The sequence below is a fragment of the Idiotropiscis lumnitzeri genome, chromosome 10 (assembly GCF_059441095.1).
Source record: "Idiotropiscis lumnitzeri isolate Australia: NSW breed Sydney's pygmy pipehorse chromosome 10, RoL_Ilum_1.0, whole genome shotgun sequence".
Taxonomy (NCBI): Eukaryota; Metazoa; Chordata; class Actinopteri; order Syngnathiformes; family Syngnathidae; genus Idiotropiscis; species Idiotropiscis lumnitzeri.
In genome coordinates, this window is record NC_142400.1 from 9,760,677 (window position 1) to 9,773,306 (window position 12,630).

The window sequence follows — 12,630 nt, forward strand, 5'->3', positions numbered from 1 at the left end:
TGCATCTGTATTTTGAGAATAAGTATTCATACTAAAAAAATAACTAAAATAAAATAAAATAATACCTTAAGAAAAATAAATAATCATCTTAACATGTAAATAAATGTCAGGAAAAGCGTGTATTTGTTTTTGTTCCATCAAAATTGGCTCTTTTCCTGTTGTCTTTCAAATCCGTATCAACAGCAGTCAATTGTGCTTTCTATTCAGGGCTGAATGATTTTGAGAAATCTAATTGCGATTTTTTTTTTCCTACCTTCAATATTGTGATTGCGATTTAAAATGTGATTTTTTTTTTGTATTTTTTAAACAAACACAAGCAATGAATTAAACTGTTACAATAAACTATACTAGATTAATTTGACATGTGTTTTGTTAGGATTATACTAAAATAAAAGTAAAAATGAAAGACGGTTGATTTATCGAGTTCATTCACTCTTACCTCCACAAATGGGCGTAGCTTATCGAGGTGATCAAAGATGTTAACTGGCAGAGTGTCCAGGCGGGACTGCCGCCTTGAGGCATTCGCAGCGGACATACGCGGTGGGTGAGGCTCCTGTTTGCAGATGAAAATGTGACAGCAGCTTCACAGGGAAACTATGACTGGTAATTCACCGTCAAAAATGTGACGATAGAAGTTAAGAGCTCTTTTAAAAGTCGCACCTTCAGCAGTTGGCATGGCGTTTGTCCAAAGTTGCTAATGATGCCTTCAAGTGCTTTGCGTTCCGTCTCATCGGCAATGGCGTCCAGATCTACTGCACCTGTGAAAAAAAAAAAGAAATTATAATCTTCGTTTTTTTTTTATTTTTTTACTGGAGACCAAAATATCGTCGTACCTTCATAGGTGCAGTAGTAGAAGACGTTGAGGGCGTTCACGGCCTCTTCGCCTCTCTGCTTGTAGCCGAAGATCAGATCGATCCACTCGTGCAGATGACAGGACACATGCTCGCTTTCCTGAAGTCAAATAAACTGATGTCAACTTGAAGAGTTGTTCTTAATGAGCCGGGGGAGGGAAAGTATCCCAGAGCAACATCTCACCAGAGCTTTCCTGTGCTTTCTGATGAAATCTTCCCTCGATGTGGCCCAGCGGGGCAGCAGAACGTCCTCCACTGGATCCTGAGATATCTGCAAGGATCCCAGATCGAAGCCTGCGACAAGAAGTCGGGATCATGGCCATTTTGTCACTTTTTCCGATCATGAATCAAGTTTTCTGAAGCTGATCCATGATTGGTCGTTATCTGGGCCTTGAGCAACCATGATGTCATTTTCAGTCAACAGAAGTGACAAAATGGTTGCCCCCTGAGATGGCTAAAAACGGGAGGATTATACTTCTTAACTCGTTTTACGCAAATGCAATATAAACGGGAATGCCATGTTTAGACTTGAGGGGCTGCATAGAACATATTCTTGTCAAAAACATTTTGGGGTTGACTTCCCCTTTATTTTTTTGTGCAATACTCCAATTTATTAATATGGTGAAGTTTGCCTTTTCATTAACTGTAAGCTTTAGTCATCAAAATTACCGCCCCAAAAAATGATGTCACTTTTCACTCTGCGTGTCATGAATCTACAGTATTTGAATTGAACTTTTAGATGTGAACTACTGGACGAAATAAAGACATCTCCCACAATATTCGGATGTATGGAGATGCCTTACATAGAGTGAATGCATGCTTGAGACATCACACCGAAACGCACCATTCATGTTCTGCAGGATTTCCGGGAAGTAGAAGAACTCCGGGATGAGCTCTTTCACATCGGCCGGGCTTTCTATGCGAGCTTGCCAGGCTGCTGCCACCGAGTGGAACTGTCGGTCTGCACAGTCGAACCTAAACGTAGTTGAAGATGTGTACGTTTAGGATTTGCCGTGAGTTGGTACACCTTGATGAAATTCCCACCTGCCGCTCTGCAGCTGGATGTGCAGCGTGGTAAACGGCTCCATGCGGATCATGTAGTGCATGACTCCCGCGGCGTTGGAGTAGTGTGTGCCATAGTGGAATTTGTCAATGGTGCCCGTCGGGTCCTCAAAGCTTTCGTACCTGGTGGAAAACAATGAGTCAAAGACAGCATTGTGAAGTTAACTCATTTACTGCCATTGACGGCAAAAGACATCAAAGATCCTTTTTTTTTTTTTTTTTTAAATCGGCTGTTAGTTTTACAAGATGTGCTGTTGTGCCATTTATTCCTTGCTATTGTTTTAATTCCACAACCTAAAATGTACTCGACTTGGTTGCGATAAAAAAAAAGAATCAGAAACAAATTTGTACTTTTAGCCAGTTTAAGAGCGATTTTCAACTGTCACTTTTTCCCTTTGAGACAACAGCTGAAGTTTAAAAAATAAACTATAACATTTGTCGTGCATGATCCGTGTTTGTTGACTTGCTAATTTTGTGGATTCTGTCAGTCTCTCTCTGTTCATTGTTTCCCTTTGTTGCTGTCGTGTAACACTATGTCACGTCTCTTTGAGTGCTGTTTTGTTTTTCTTGTGTTTTTTTTTGGACTCTTTGACTTGTGGTTTGTTTAGACTTTGTTAAAACGACATTCCTTGTTGGCCCTGTTTTTTTATTTCATTTATTTATTTTTATTGCAAATAGATTCCTTTGGAAAGTCCTCCACTTCGCCACTATCACCAGAAGAACCGTCAACCTTGGCAACATTGCTGCTTTGCGATGTCCTTCACTAAAATGCGGTAACACTTGACCGTGATCCTTTGACATTGTTCCTGCCATTGGTGTTGGGCTGAATTTTATCAAAAGAAACGTGAAAAGACTTCCAATGCTGAAATGGTGTGCATTGCTAGTCGCTTACAATCTCTCTTTTTTTTTTCCATTTTACTGTCTCATACTTTCCTTTTCATGTGCAACATTGCAACAGTTAACTCCAAGTTTTTTTCAGTACTATTAAATTGCATAATTTCATCAGAACAGTTACGGTAGTGTTGCAAAAATCATGTGGTTGATGTGACACAAAAACACACTGTATATTTATTAGTACAATTTGTATGCACTTTTTGTCCTTTTTGTCAAATGCTAGATTAGATTTCCATGATCGTGAGTGTCAATATTATTTTTATTATATGCTGCTTGCAGCCATTCAAGCAGAGATGAAGTGTGCTAACAGTGCGACACCGCTCGAGCTAGGCCGAGCGTTGTGGTTTGCTGCCTTATCAGAAATCAGATAAGCATCTCTAAAAACAACTACCAATAGTTTCTATTTGACTTATTTTTATTTTGTACAAACAAAAACCTTGTTGTTCCAAAGAAGAAGTCCGTACATATGAGCTACTGCTGCCCCATATTTCGATGTATCATCCTTTTTGCTGAAACGCTATCATTCGTCACAAAAAAGACTTTGAAGGCCAACCTACTTCTCTTTGACGGCCTGCGCGTGGCGAGGGTTGACCACACCGACGGGTTTGGACAAGTCTCGGAAAACTGTCGGGTCTTCCAGATCCAGGACATGGGAGGTGTAGTCGCAGAGTACCCAGGGGAACTAACCAAAAACAACAAGGATGTTATTTGTGGTGTGTGTGTGTGTGTGTGCACTGCCTCAGTTACAGTATCTCTCATCTCATGTGTGGTCTTACCACAGGATATTGCGATAGGTCATTGTAAGTGCGCCCAGCGATGGTGTTGAGTTGCATCAAATATTCAAAATTAGATATTTCCCTGCAGACCCATTTCTGTGCAATACACGAGAAACAGATCAGCGCCATACGAGACATTTAGCAAATAATAATCCCACAAGAGAGAATAAAATCGTCTCTGAACACCTGTGTGAGGCCTGATGCTTTCAGCAGCTCTTGAGGTGATCGGGATCCAAAGTAAAAAAGGTTGGGAGGGCGCAGTCCCAGAATCCTTGAATACACTTTATTACGCAACTGAGAAGAAAAGAGATTAAGAGTCGGTTATGAGATTGTGAATTGGGCAAAAGTTTAAATGCTGCGAACTGTAAATCACCTTCTTCTTGAAGTTGATGAAGTAGTGAGCCTGGTCGATGAAGAAGAGCTCCAGTGCAGAACGCCGCAGGTTATAGCGCCTCAAATGGACCTCTCGGAGCTGAGACAGAGGCCGCTTGAAGTCGAAGCCGATTCCTACGTGGATGGAGAATATCCATGCGGATGCTTACTTTACATTCAAATAATTACATTCCCACATGGGCACAACATGACATACTCCGACCGCATCTAATGACACCCAATAAAAACGCAGTATCCAACATTACGGAAGCAAGTCTCAGTTTTTGTAAATAAATGTTACTGACTGTAGTTTTGTTGCAATGTATCAGACGGAAAGTTTTTATGTTTTGCAGTCAAATAACTAAGAGTCAAGATATTTGAATTTTCATTTTTTAAATGTTTTTTTACGCAGTGCACTTCTACATCCCTACACACAGAATAATAAATCTACAGAATGCTTTGCCATTCTCCATGGGAAGCATTTATCAAGTTTTCTGTAATTATATGTTGAGTGTGACCGACGTGGGGCCAAAAAAAAGGAACAAGTGAAACCATAAATTTCAAGAAAAAGTTCTATTCCTCTTGGACATCTTGTATATGTTGTCAAGAGCCCTCAATAAAAGGTAAAAGGGAAAAAAATAGTTTGAATATTATTTCTTTTCTATAGGGGATTTACATTATTTCCTATTTAAAATATTACTCCAATTTGCAAACAGTTTGGTTTTAGTTAGACATGGATTATTCTCAAAAAACAAGGTTGCACTCCACCTCAGAATTTTCAACACAGGCTTGTGGTGCTTGAGCATTCAATGAAGTGTCCATTGCTCACCCTCCTCCGTTTCCTCCTTCTCAACAGTGCCGTCATAGAAGTAAAGGTGGTGCGTGGTAACCTCCAGGCGGCCGGGAACCTTGGCTACGATGGTGATGAGTTCACAGTCTTCGGATAAAACCAGCTTTTCCTTTTGGCTCTCATCTTCGGCCTCGACGCTGAATGCAAAAGTAAGCACGTTACATTTGAACCGATCGTTCTTCTCAAAGTGTACATTTAATCAATGACTCACTTGTTGTCCAAATAAACAAGATCCTCTTCTCCTAACTGGTCGTCCTCCATATCACTCACTTTGGCTTCTTTGGCAACAGCCAAAGGGAGCGGCTCGGAACGTGGGCTGTCCACTCCTGGAAAAATAATGACATCAGTGTATTTTGAATTTTTTACAAACGAGCCAAATGTATTATGTACGCACCCATGTTGTCCCTCTGGGCACTGGCCTCTGTGTGGGCATCATAATGGTGGTTGGGAACAAGTTTGAGGCGCATTTTTGAATACGTCTCTGCACTGGACAGTATCCACTTGACCTGAGGCTGATTTCTGCGGAATATATAAAAAGATGAATGAGGGCAGTGAGAGTGGAATAAAGTTGGAAGTTCAGGCTGTAGAAAGTCAGTTGGTGAGTGCTTTGAAGCACAAATAGATTCCAGAGGAAAGTGGGCAAAGCACACTTTTAGAAGGAATGTAAAGCATGTTTGGGTAAAGTGAATAAAAATAACACGGGATAAGAGGAAGTCGTACTTCTTGGCCCACACTGCTCTCTCGCTGGTCAACAGCCTTCGCAGAGCCTTCCAGTGCTGCCACACCACCCCCTGCTGGTTGGAGCTCTGCTTCTGCCAGCTGACGTAGCGTCCGTTCTCACTTCGAACACGCTTCAGATAGGGGTCAACGATCGATTCCTGTTACCGTACACATCATTGTCGGGTAAGCGGAGAGGGCAAATGTTGCCGTTACCGACGGGAGACCTGCACGCTGCCGCCACCTGAAACTTTGCTTTGCTGTCCGATCTGTCTTTGTCTCGTTTGAAGGCCGTGCTCATGAGGTCATCGAAACAGGAATTCCAGAAATTGGACATGATGTCATGACTCCGCCCAAACGTGTCCAGTTCATACTGCTCCATTGTGGGCTGAACCTGCACGTACAAACAGAAGCAGAAAAATAGATTGGAATAGCACCAGAGATTGACAACTTTGAACTTGTTGATAAAGGTTATTTATTTATTATTTTTTTTTATTTAAATGCAGGCACCCTACATTAGATAAAGAAAAAAAAACATTGTTTCCAATATATATTTTTTTAGCAAATTTTTTTTAATTGGATTTTATTTATTTTGTATTCATTTAAAATATTCTGTTGCTGACCAGTGTACACAAACATACTGTATTTGCATATATCTTTGCGACTTAAATCAGAACAACAAAGCAGTTTTCAACTTACTATTATTTTGTGTTGCGCCCTGTACAGAGACACATGTAGACAAGCAAGGAGCGATTTCAGTCTGAGACTAAAGCCCAAGTCTTTACAGATGAGATTTGATCTTATTTGACGGCGAAATGAGCAATGAAATCATCTGGGTCAGGCAAAGTTAAAATATACAAGTTCTCATATTATAAACAAAAAGAGAAGCATAAACTTGCTTTGTCACATACAGCTCAGCTTCATGAAGAGTGTTTCTGTTTGGCATACATAAAATATCTCAGTAGTGTCAAAATTAAAGATAAACCAACATCTGCTTGAAATATATTGGACACATTGGTGTGTGTTAAGATAGTTGTCATAACATTGTTTTGGTTGGACTGGATCTCGCCAAAATGACGTTATGATAACATTTTTTTTTCTTTTTTTCTTATCAGGCTGCTGACCTGCTGCTGGTAAAAGCTCTGCCACTCCAGCGTGTGGCAGTAAGCCTTCAGGTCCTGGGCAAATGTGGTACTGCCATTGGTGATGGGCAGACTCGGGAGCAGCTGTTGGACCGTAACTGGGTCTGCGTGTTGGTCCAGGAGGGCCCGCACCACCGGGACCACTTGGGAGAACATCTCGGCATGCTCAGTGTTGTTGATATCCGTCGCTTCCTTGTCTGGCCACAAGGGGGCGCCAATGCGGCCCAGCAGGAAGCAGACCTCCTCCCAGCTGAGACACAACACAGTCTGCAGCAGGCTGTGCAGCTTCACGAAGGCCATCACACACACCTGAGTGGACATGAGGACATTTTAAATCGATGACTAAATTGTGTGTTTTTTTAAAAACCTTTACATATACACTTTTAAAAAGCAGATAAAACACATTTTTAGGCATTCCAGTAAGACTGCGTTTGCTTAGTTTTTTCTTTGAGTGTATTTTAACCATGGGCTGCACACTGTGAGTCAGTGAGAAATTCTAACGCTAAATAACATTTTCTAACACATACATGAAGCTAGATAAAAATGCTTTCACTAAATAATTGTGACCCTATGTACTTTACTTAAATAAGGTAACAAAAATATTCAGAGCATTTCTCAGTATGGTGCAGTTTACACCGCTTCAAACTGCGACCACAAATTTGAAGTTTTTTTTGTGAGTGTCAAGAAAAAATATTTCTATGTTTATTCAACTTGTTGAAATCTATATTTTATTAGATAGTAGTTTTATGTGAACTCTTATCAGCAACATACTAGCAGGAGGATAACAAATATGAATTACATGAGTCATGATTTAGCATTACCTCATTGCAAGGGGGGAAAAAAAAGGCAGATCTGTGTAGGTAAATCACAGATTTATTTTAAATTAAATAGCACATACATTAAACTAAATATCTCACAGATGGCGAATCATAACACGTTTAATTTGATTTATTCTGAGAAATAGCTTTGCGGTTGCTCTTTGCTCTACTCTGCAGATGAGTCTTTCAACCAACAAGTCATGTGATCGGAAGCCTTGTGGTTGCTTCAGTTATGACCACTCGCTCAGTCCCACGATGCTACAGCAACGGCGGCAGCAGTCATAACTCAGAGAGGAGCTTGCCCTTTCATACAAAACACTCCCCACAAGAGGAATGACTCAAATGTCTTTGAAATGAAACCCATACAAGGTCTGGTATTTGTAATCGGCCTCTATCTGTGTGAAGCCTTGACGTTAGATAAATATTGCAGGCGGTAAAAGGGACAACCGACCTGTGACTGCTGCTGTTGGATATAGCCGGTGATGATGCGCAAGCCGATCTGGGACATCTCCTTCAGTTCTGTGCTGCCGGGGTTGCCAGGGGTGCTGTGCCAGGCCTGCAACTTGTCCAGGAGGTTCACCACGCCCTCAAAGATCTGTGATACAGCGACTGTCAATAAAAGGACTCGCAGTAAAAGCGTAGACCTCAATCCTAACCCAAAGACACTCATTACAACTTCAACCTGATCTTAACTAGAATTTAAAAGATGTTGTGGCGCAACCCAGTATTCTCAATTACCGCATTCGAGCATGACGCTGTCCAAGAACAGCACGTATAATCAAAACTGGCATTTCAACTGAAATGAAATTCTCACCACATACTATGAGCGGTGTCACGTTTCAAGCATTTGGACAGAGTGTGAGGAAGAAAATACAAAATGATGTGTGAGGCAGGCCGTCGGATGTACCTTTTCACTCCAGAGAGTATGATTGTCGGTCCCCTCTGCAAACAGGAAGTCCTGCAGCAGCCTGAGGAGCCTCACTAGGCTGGGACAAAAAGGCAGGAACACTCCCTGGGCGTCCCTCAGGTCGGACAAAGACGATTCCAGCATCATTTCCAAAAGACTGTTACACAAAGTGGCACAGCACCACGTGATGTCATAAAACGGACATAGTGGGAAAAAAAGTAAAATAAAATAGAAAATAAATGGAACTTAGACAATTGAGGAGAGTAATAGCAATTTTGGCTGGTCGTACAATCACAAATGCAAAGTGATGCCAATAAATCTATGACCTGTGATTGAAATAGATCAATCCTCCTGGTGGAACATAATTAAACGTCTTGTGAGAAATGCTGACCTCCGTTTGATGTCATCGGGCGGGCGGACAAGTTGGCAGGAGGAACCCAGTTTAGTGAGAACAGAAAACACCTGGCCCCTCTCTCTCCAAACCACATCCTCGGGCCCGTCCCCCCCACTGCCGCTCCAAAGCACCGAGAAGATAATGTTGGTGAGCAGGTTGCAGAGCTCCTCCTCTGGCGTCTGCTAAAAGGCAACCGACACTCAGACACGAAGCCTCACGGAAAACACCAGAAAGCTTGACCGTCTAGTTACGAACGTCATTATCCAAACCTGTGGGTTGGACGTGTTGGAGATGGTGTCTGCAGTGGGAGGGTCTGCCCCATAGCTGGCGTGGTCCAAAACATTGGATAGACTGGAGCTTTTTCGGGGTCTCAGCGGTGGAAATGGTTTGCTGTACTCCAGCGGGGAAGGTGTGTTTGTGAGGCTGCCCGCTGGGGTGCCCATCTCTCTCGTGCTGTCGAGATCCAAATCAAAAGGCGGTGACGTTCCGTACGGGGAGAAGGGCTGGTAATCTCTCCCTTCCTCATCGAGGCGAGACGAGGCAATATCGACCACGATGGAATTGGAGAGGGAGGACGAGTGACTTTCTTGGTCTGTAGAATCGAATGACTTGAAGGTCTTCAGCTGGCCTCCCGCTCCACCGGGCGGCGATTGCGATAAATCGGAATATCCCTCAGAGATATCTCGCTGAACGCCGTCCTCCTCTTCCTCGTCGTCGTCCTCCTCCTGCGAGGTGCCGTAGTTCAGGAAGATGCCTGCACGTGCATCCTCTATGAGCAGACTCTGGTCTCTGCGTAACGGAGGGCGGAAGTTTGGTTCAGTGGATCCTGAGAAGCTGGCAGCGAACGACTCGTAAGACTCCTTCACATAAAGTTTCGTGAGAACATCCTGCCAACCGGGCTGTTTGGCGAGCTGCTTGACGTAATCCTCGTTGAGGTAGATGAGATGAAAGAGCTGTTTGTGGAACCACAGGACACGTGAAGATAATTGGTCCCGAGGGTTGAAAATTGTTTATGATTAAAATCAGGCTGACCTTGCGACAAACATCCAGACGGACTGCCAGGTCAGCTCGGTGGGACAGACACACCACAGCCAGGAGGTTTCTGAAGTTCGGGCTTGAGTCTGCGGGGAAGTAGCAGACTCTTACCAATCAATTTTATAACATGATGTTGAGGCATTTAATTGGTTAGGCAGCGTTAACTCATTTCAATCAGCAAAAAATTAACTAGCCATATATTTTTTTTTATTTTCTTTGATCCTTGTGTTTAGTTTTGTATTGATTGCTATCAGTTTTTGTCCATCCAAGTGATCAGGTTTAAGGTCTTACACTTCCTCATTTACCACTGTAAAGGCCTCACTTGTGTTAATTAAAATACCTGTCGCAAGGACCTGCTCGTACAGACATCGCACAGTCGTCATGGTCACGGGAAGGTCTTCAAGGAAAAACACCAGGCCGAGATAGCCAAAGTCCTTAAGTTTGAGGCGCTGCTTGTTGCGCTCAGACACGCGCTCGCTCTTCAGGATTTTGTATAAAACCTGCACACACGATGTACGAATTTGAATGACGGATGGGGTTGGCGAAATAGAGAACGAAAGACCAAAAAAAAAAAAAAAAAAAGACAAATAGAATACGCTGACCCTGAAGACCATCTCTCTGGCCCGGTCCCCAAAGCTCGGGTTGAGAAGAAGACTATAAAGTTGTTCCACTCCCCACTCGAGCAGCACAGCTTGCACCTGTTCTCGGGGAGGGCTGCTCCGCAAAAGCTCATAAAGCACATCCAGAGCCTTTACCACCTGGATAATTGTGCGCATGAAAGAGGTTTCAGTATTAATTAGGCAGGGAACAAGTCAAGTGTCCAAAAAAGAATGCTATTCATATCATATGCAAATTAGAATGGCACACAAGAGGAGCACTGAACAATGCCAGTTTCGATCAACACCACGTCCACCTACTACATAAGTCAGAATAAGGATTCATTCATTATTCCTTGAAGGAATATGCCCCATAGCACTGGTAGAAATATAATTTTACCTGCTGCGCATCTCCCGCGCTCAGAATGTAAGCGAGGACACTGTGGAGCTCCTCAGCTGTCGGAGACCTGAGGAAGTCTTTCAGCAACGCGAACAGAGACGTCTGAATCATCTGCTTCTCATCACAAAGGTAGCTGCCATCTTTCTCTGTGCTGTGAATGAAGGAACTGTGTTAAATGGCATATTTGGTATTCTCCAAAGACTCTGGGAAGGAAATCAAAATTCACCCGTAATAAGTGCGAATGGTATCCAGAATGTACTGAACTCCATATTTCCGCTTCATGCGCTGTTTTCCTTTGTGTATCACAGACGAGATGTACTGGACGTGATCTTGGAAAGGCAAATCACATTCGCTCAGTATGACCAACTTGCAGTAAAGTAATGAATTAATTCACAAAACAGAAAGTGTCAAGTATGATAACCACAGCTTCCGAAATTTTCCTCCTACCTTATATTATTTTTAAACAATCTCATTCACGATGCAACCTCTAGAGTCATTCACGCATTTACATTTGAAAACGTCAAAAACACCTTTGATAGAAAGGGTTGGATGCACCGATAATGCTCACCGTGACAAACAGCAAAATGGCTTCTGGTCCAGATGCGGAAATCAAAGAGCAGGTGCTGGTAGAACTGCTGCAGAAGTGGACCATTCCCCTCGGTGTGAACCTGATCGAGTAGCAGCCGACATGCGATCAAAACATTCATGTCCATCATCGTGCCTGGAACCTGCACAGAACAGAAGAGAGATGTTTTTCTTTTTTCAATATTAACAAAAGTCAGTATAAATCATATGGCAAACTCATGAAAGACAGAAAATGAAAAGAGAGTATAAAATCACGTCCATGGTTAGACTGCACCAAATGCGATGAAAATAAAAGTGAGTCCAAGTTACTTTGGTGAGCATGGCTCCGATGATGCTGGGCCCGTGGCACTGTAGCAAGCTTTCCTGGTTGACAGGATGACGACGGATCATGTTCTTCATCATCAGCAGGAAGGCCGCGAGGCTGTTCCTCTCCAGTCTCGCTTCTGGGAGAGAGAAAAACAAAAACAGAAACTTGCTCACGATCTCAATGCAACAAAACAGAGAATGAAAGTTATTCATGTCACATTTTTAGAATTTTGGTTTTCAGCATGATACAAATCAACTTGACTTGACTTGAATTATGACTGAGGACCACTGAGTTGAGTCAAGTCTTCCTCCTTCAACGAAACAGAATGTGACCTGAAGACTGAAGTGGCAGCAACATGGCGGCCGGCCCTCGTGACGATGTCAATTCTGGTCCGAGCAGTTCTGAGATCTCCTGAGCGCCGTTGGACACCTGCTCTTCCTCGCAAACCTGCTCGAGGAGGGGCAGCAAAACCCCGATCCCCCCAACCACATTGACGGCATCCTGCAGGGAAAACATATCCAGTCAGAGAAACTGTCAAAGTACAAAAAATATTCACAGCAATTGAGTCCAATCTATTGACATAACCGCAACATATCTCACCTTAATGTCCCAGTTGATGACTCTGTGTCCTGTTAGCCGGCCATCATATTGATGATTAGGAGACAAATCCAAACAAATTTGACTCTTGAATGCCTGAAGTATTCACATAAAAATGCAATTAATTATAAAATGTGCTGACTGATTTTGACACTTTTTTTTTTTTTTACCTGAGGAGTGTAGTAGAGCACAAGCTTGCCATTAAGATCCGATAACTCTCCATCCGCTTTAAATAAAGGAACGTGATTTGGGCCTGTGACAGACAGCGATGACACATTTCACTCATGTATGTGTACGACTGCCATTTTGCGTTAAAGCGCTGTGGCA

At 42.7% G+C, this 12,630-nt stretch overlaps 1 protein-coding gene across 4 annotated transcripts in view; it reads right to left on the bottom strand.

The window, feature by feature from the left end:
* Positions 1-12,630, bottom strand: part of nbeal2 (neurobeachin-like 2) — a 37,068-nt gene that overhangs the window by 5,881 nt on the left and 18,557 nt on the right. For 3 of the 4 annotated variants that reach the window (XM_088306716.1, XM_088306713.1, XM_088306715.1), the window contains 30 exons: positions 12,474-12,556; positions 12,307-12,399; positions 12,039-12,207; positions 11,709-11,842; positions 11,383-11,542; positions 11,041-11,143; positions 10,815-10,965; positions 10,421-10,576; positions 10,159-10,318; positions 9,816-9,904; positions 9,053-9,736; positions 8,781-8,965; positions 8,390-8,546; positions 7,934-8,077; positions 6,647-6,973; positions 5,767-5,916; positions 5,526-5,683; positions 5,200-5,324; positions 5,017-5,131; positions 4,785-4,942; positions 3,957-4,090; positions 3,770-3,877; positions 3,584-3,679; positions 3,365-3,489; positions 1,896-2,036; positions 1,696-1,826; positions 1,036-1,145; positions 834-951; positions 661-758; positions 440-553 (listed from right to left, as the gene is read on the bottom strand). In XM_088306716.1, the coding sequence (XP_088162842.1) occupies positions 440-553; positions 661-758; positions 834-951; positions 1,036-1,145; positions 1,696-1,826; positions 1,896-2,036; positions 3,365-3,489; positions 3,584-3,679; positions 3,770-3,877; positions 3,957-4,090; positions 4,785-4,942; positions 5,017-5,131; positions 5,200-5,324; positions 5,526-5,683; positions 5,767-5,916; positions 6,647-6,973; positions 7,934-8,077; positions 8,390-8,546; positions 8,781-8,965; positions 9,053-9,736; positions 9,816-9,904; positions 10,159-10,318; positions 10,421-10,576; positions 10,815-10,965; positions 11,041-11,143; positions 11,383-11,542; positions 11,709-11,842; positions 12,039-12,207; positions 12,307-12,399; positions 12,474-12,556 (4,676 nt within the window). The remainder of the gene's footprint in view (positions 1-439; positions 554-660; positions 759-833; positions 952-1,035; positions 1,146-1,695; positions 1,827-1,895; positions 2,037-3,364; positions 3,490-3,583; positions 3,680-3,769; positions 3,878-3,956; positions 4,091-4,784; positions 4,943-5,016; positions 5,132-5,199; positions 5,325-5,525; positions 5,684-5,766; positions 5,917-6,646; positions 6,974-7,933; positions 8,078-8,389; positions 8,547-8,780; positions 8,966-9,052; positions 9,737-9,815; positions 9,905-10,158; positions 10,319-10,420; positions 10,577-10,814; positions 10,966-11,040; positions 11,144-11,382; positions 11,543-11,708; positions 11,843-12,038; positions 12,208-12,306; positions 12,400-12,473; positions 12,557-12,630) is intronic. The other variant, XM_088306714.1, reaches the window with a different exon arrangement.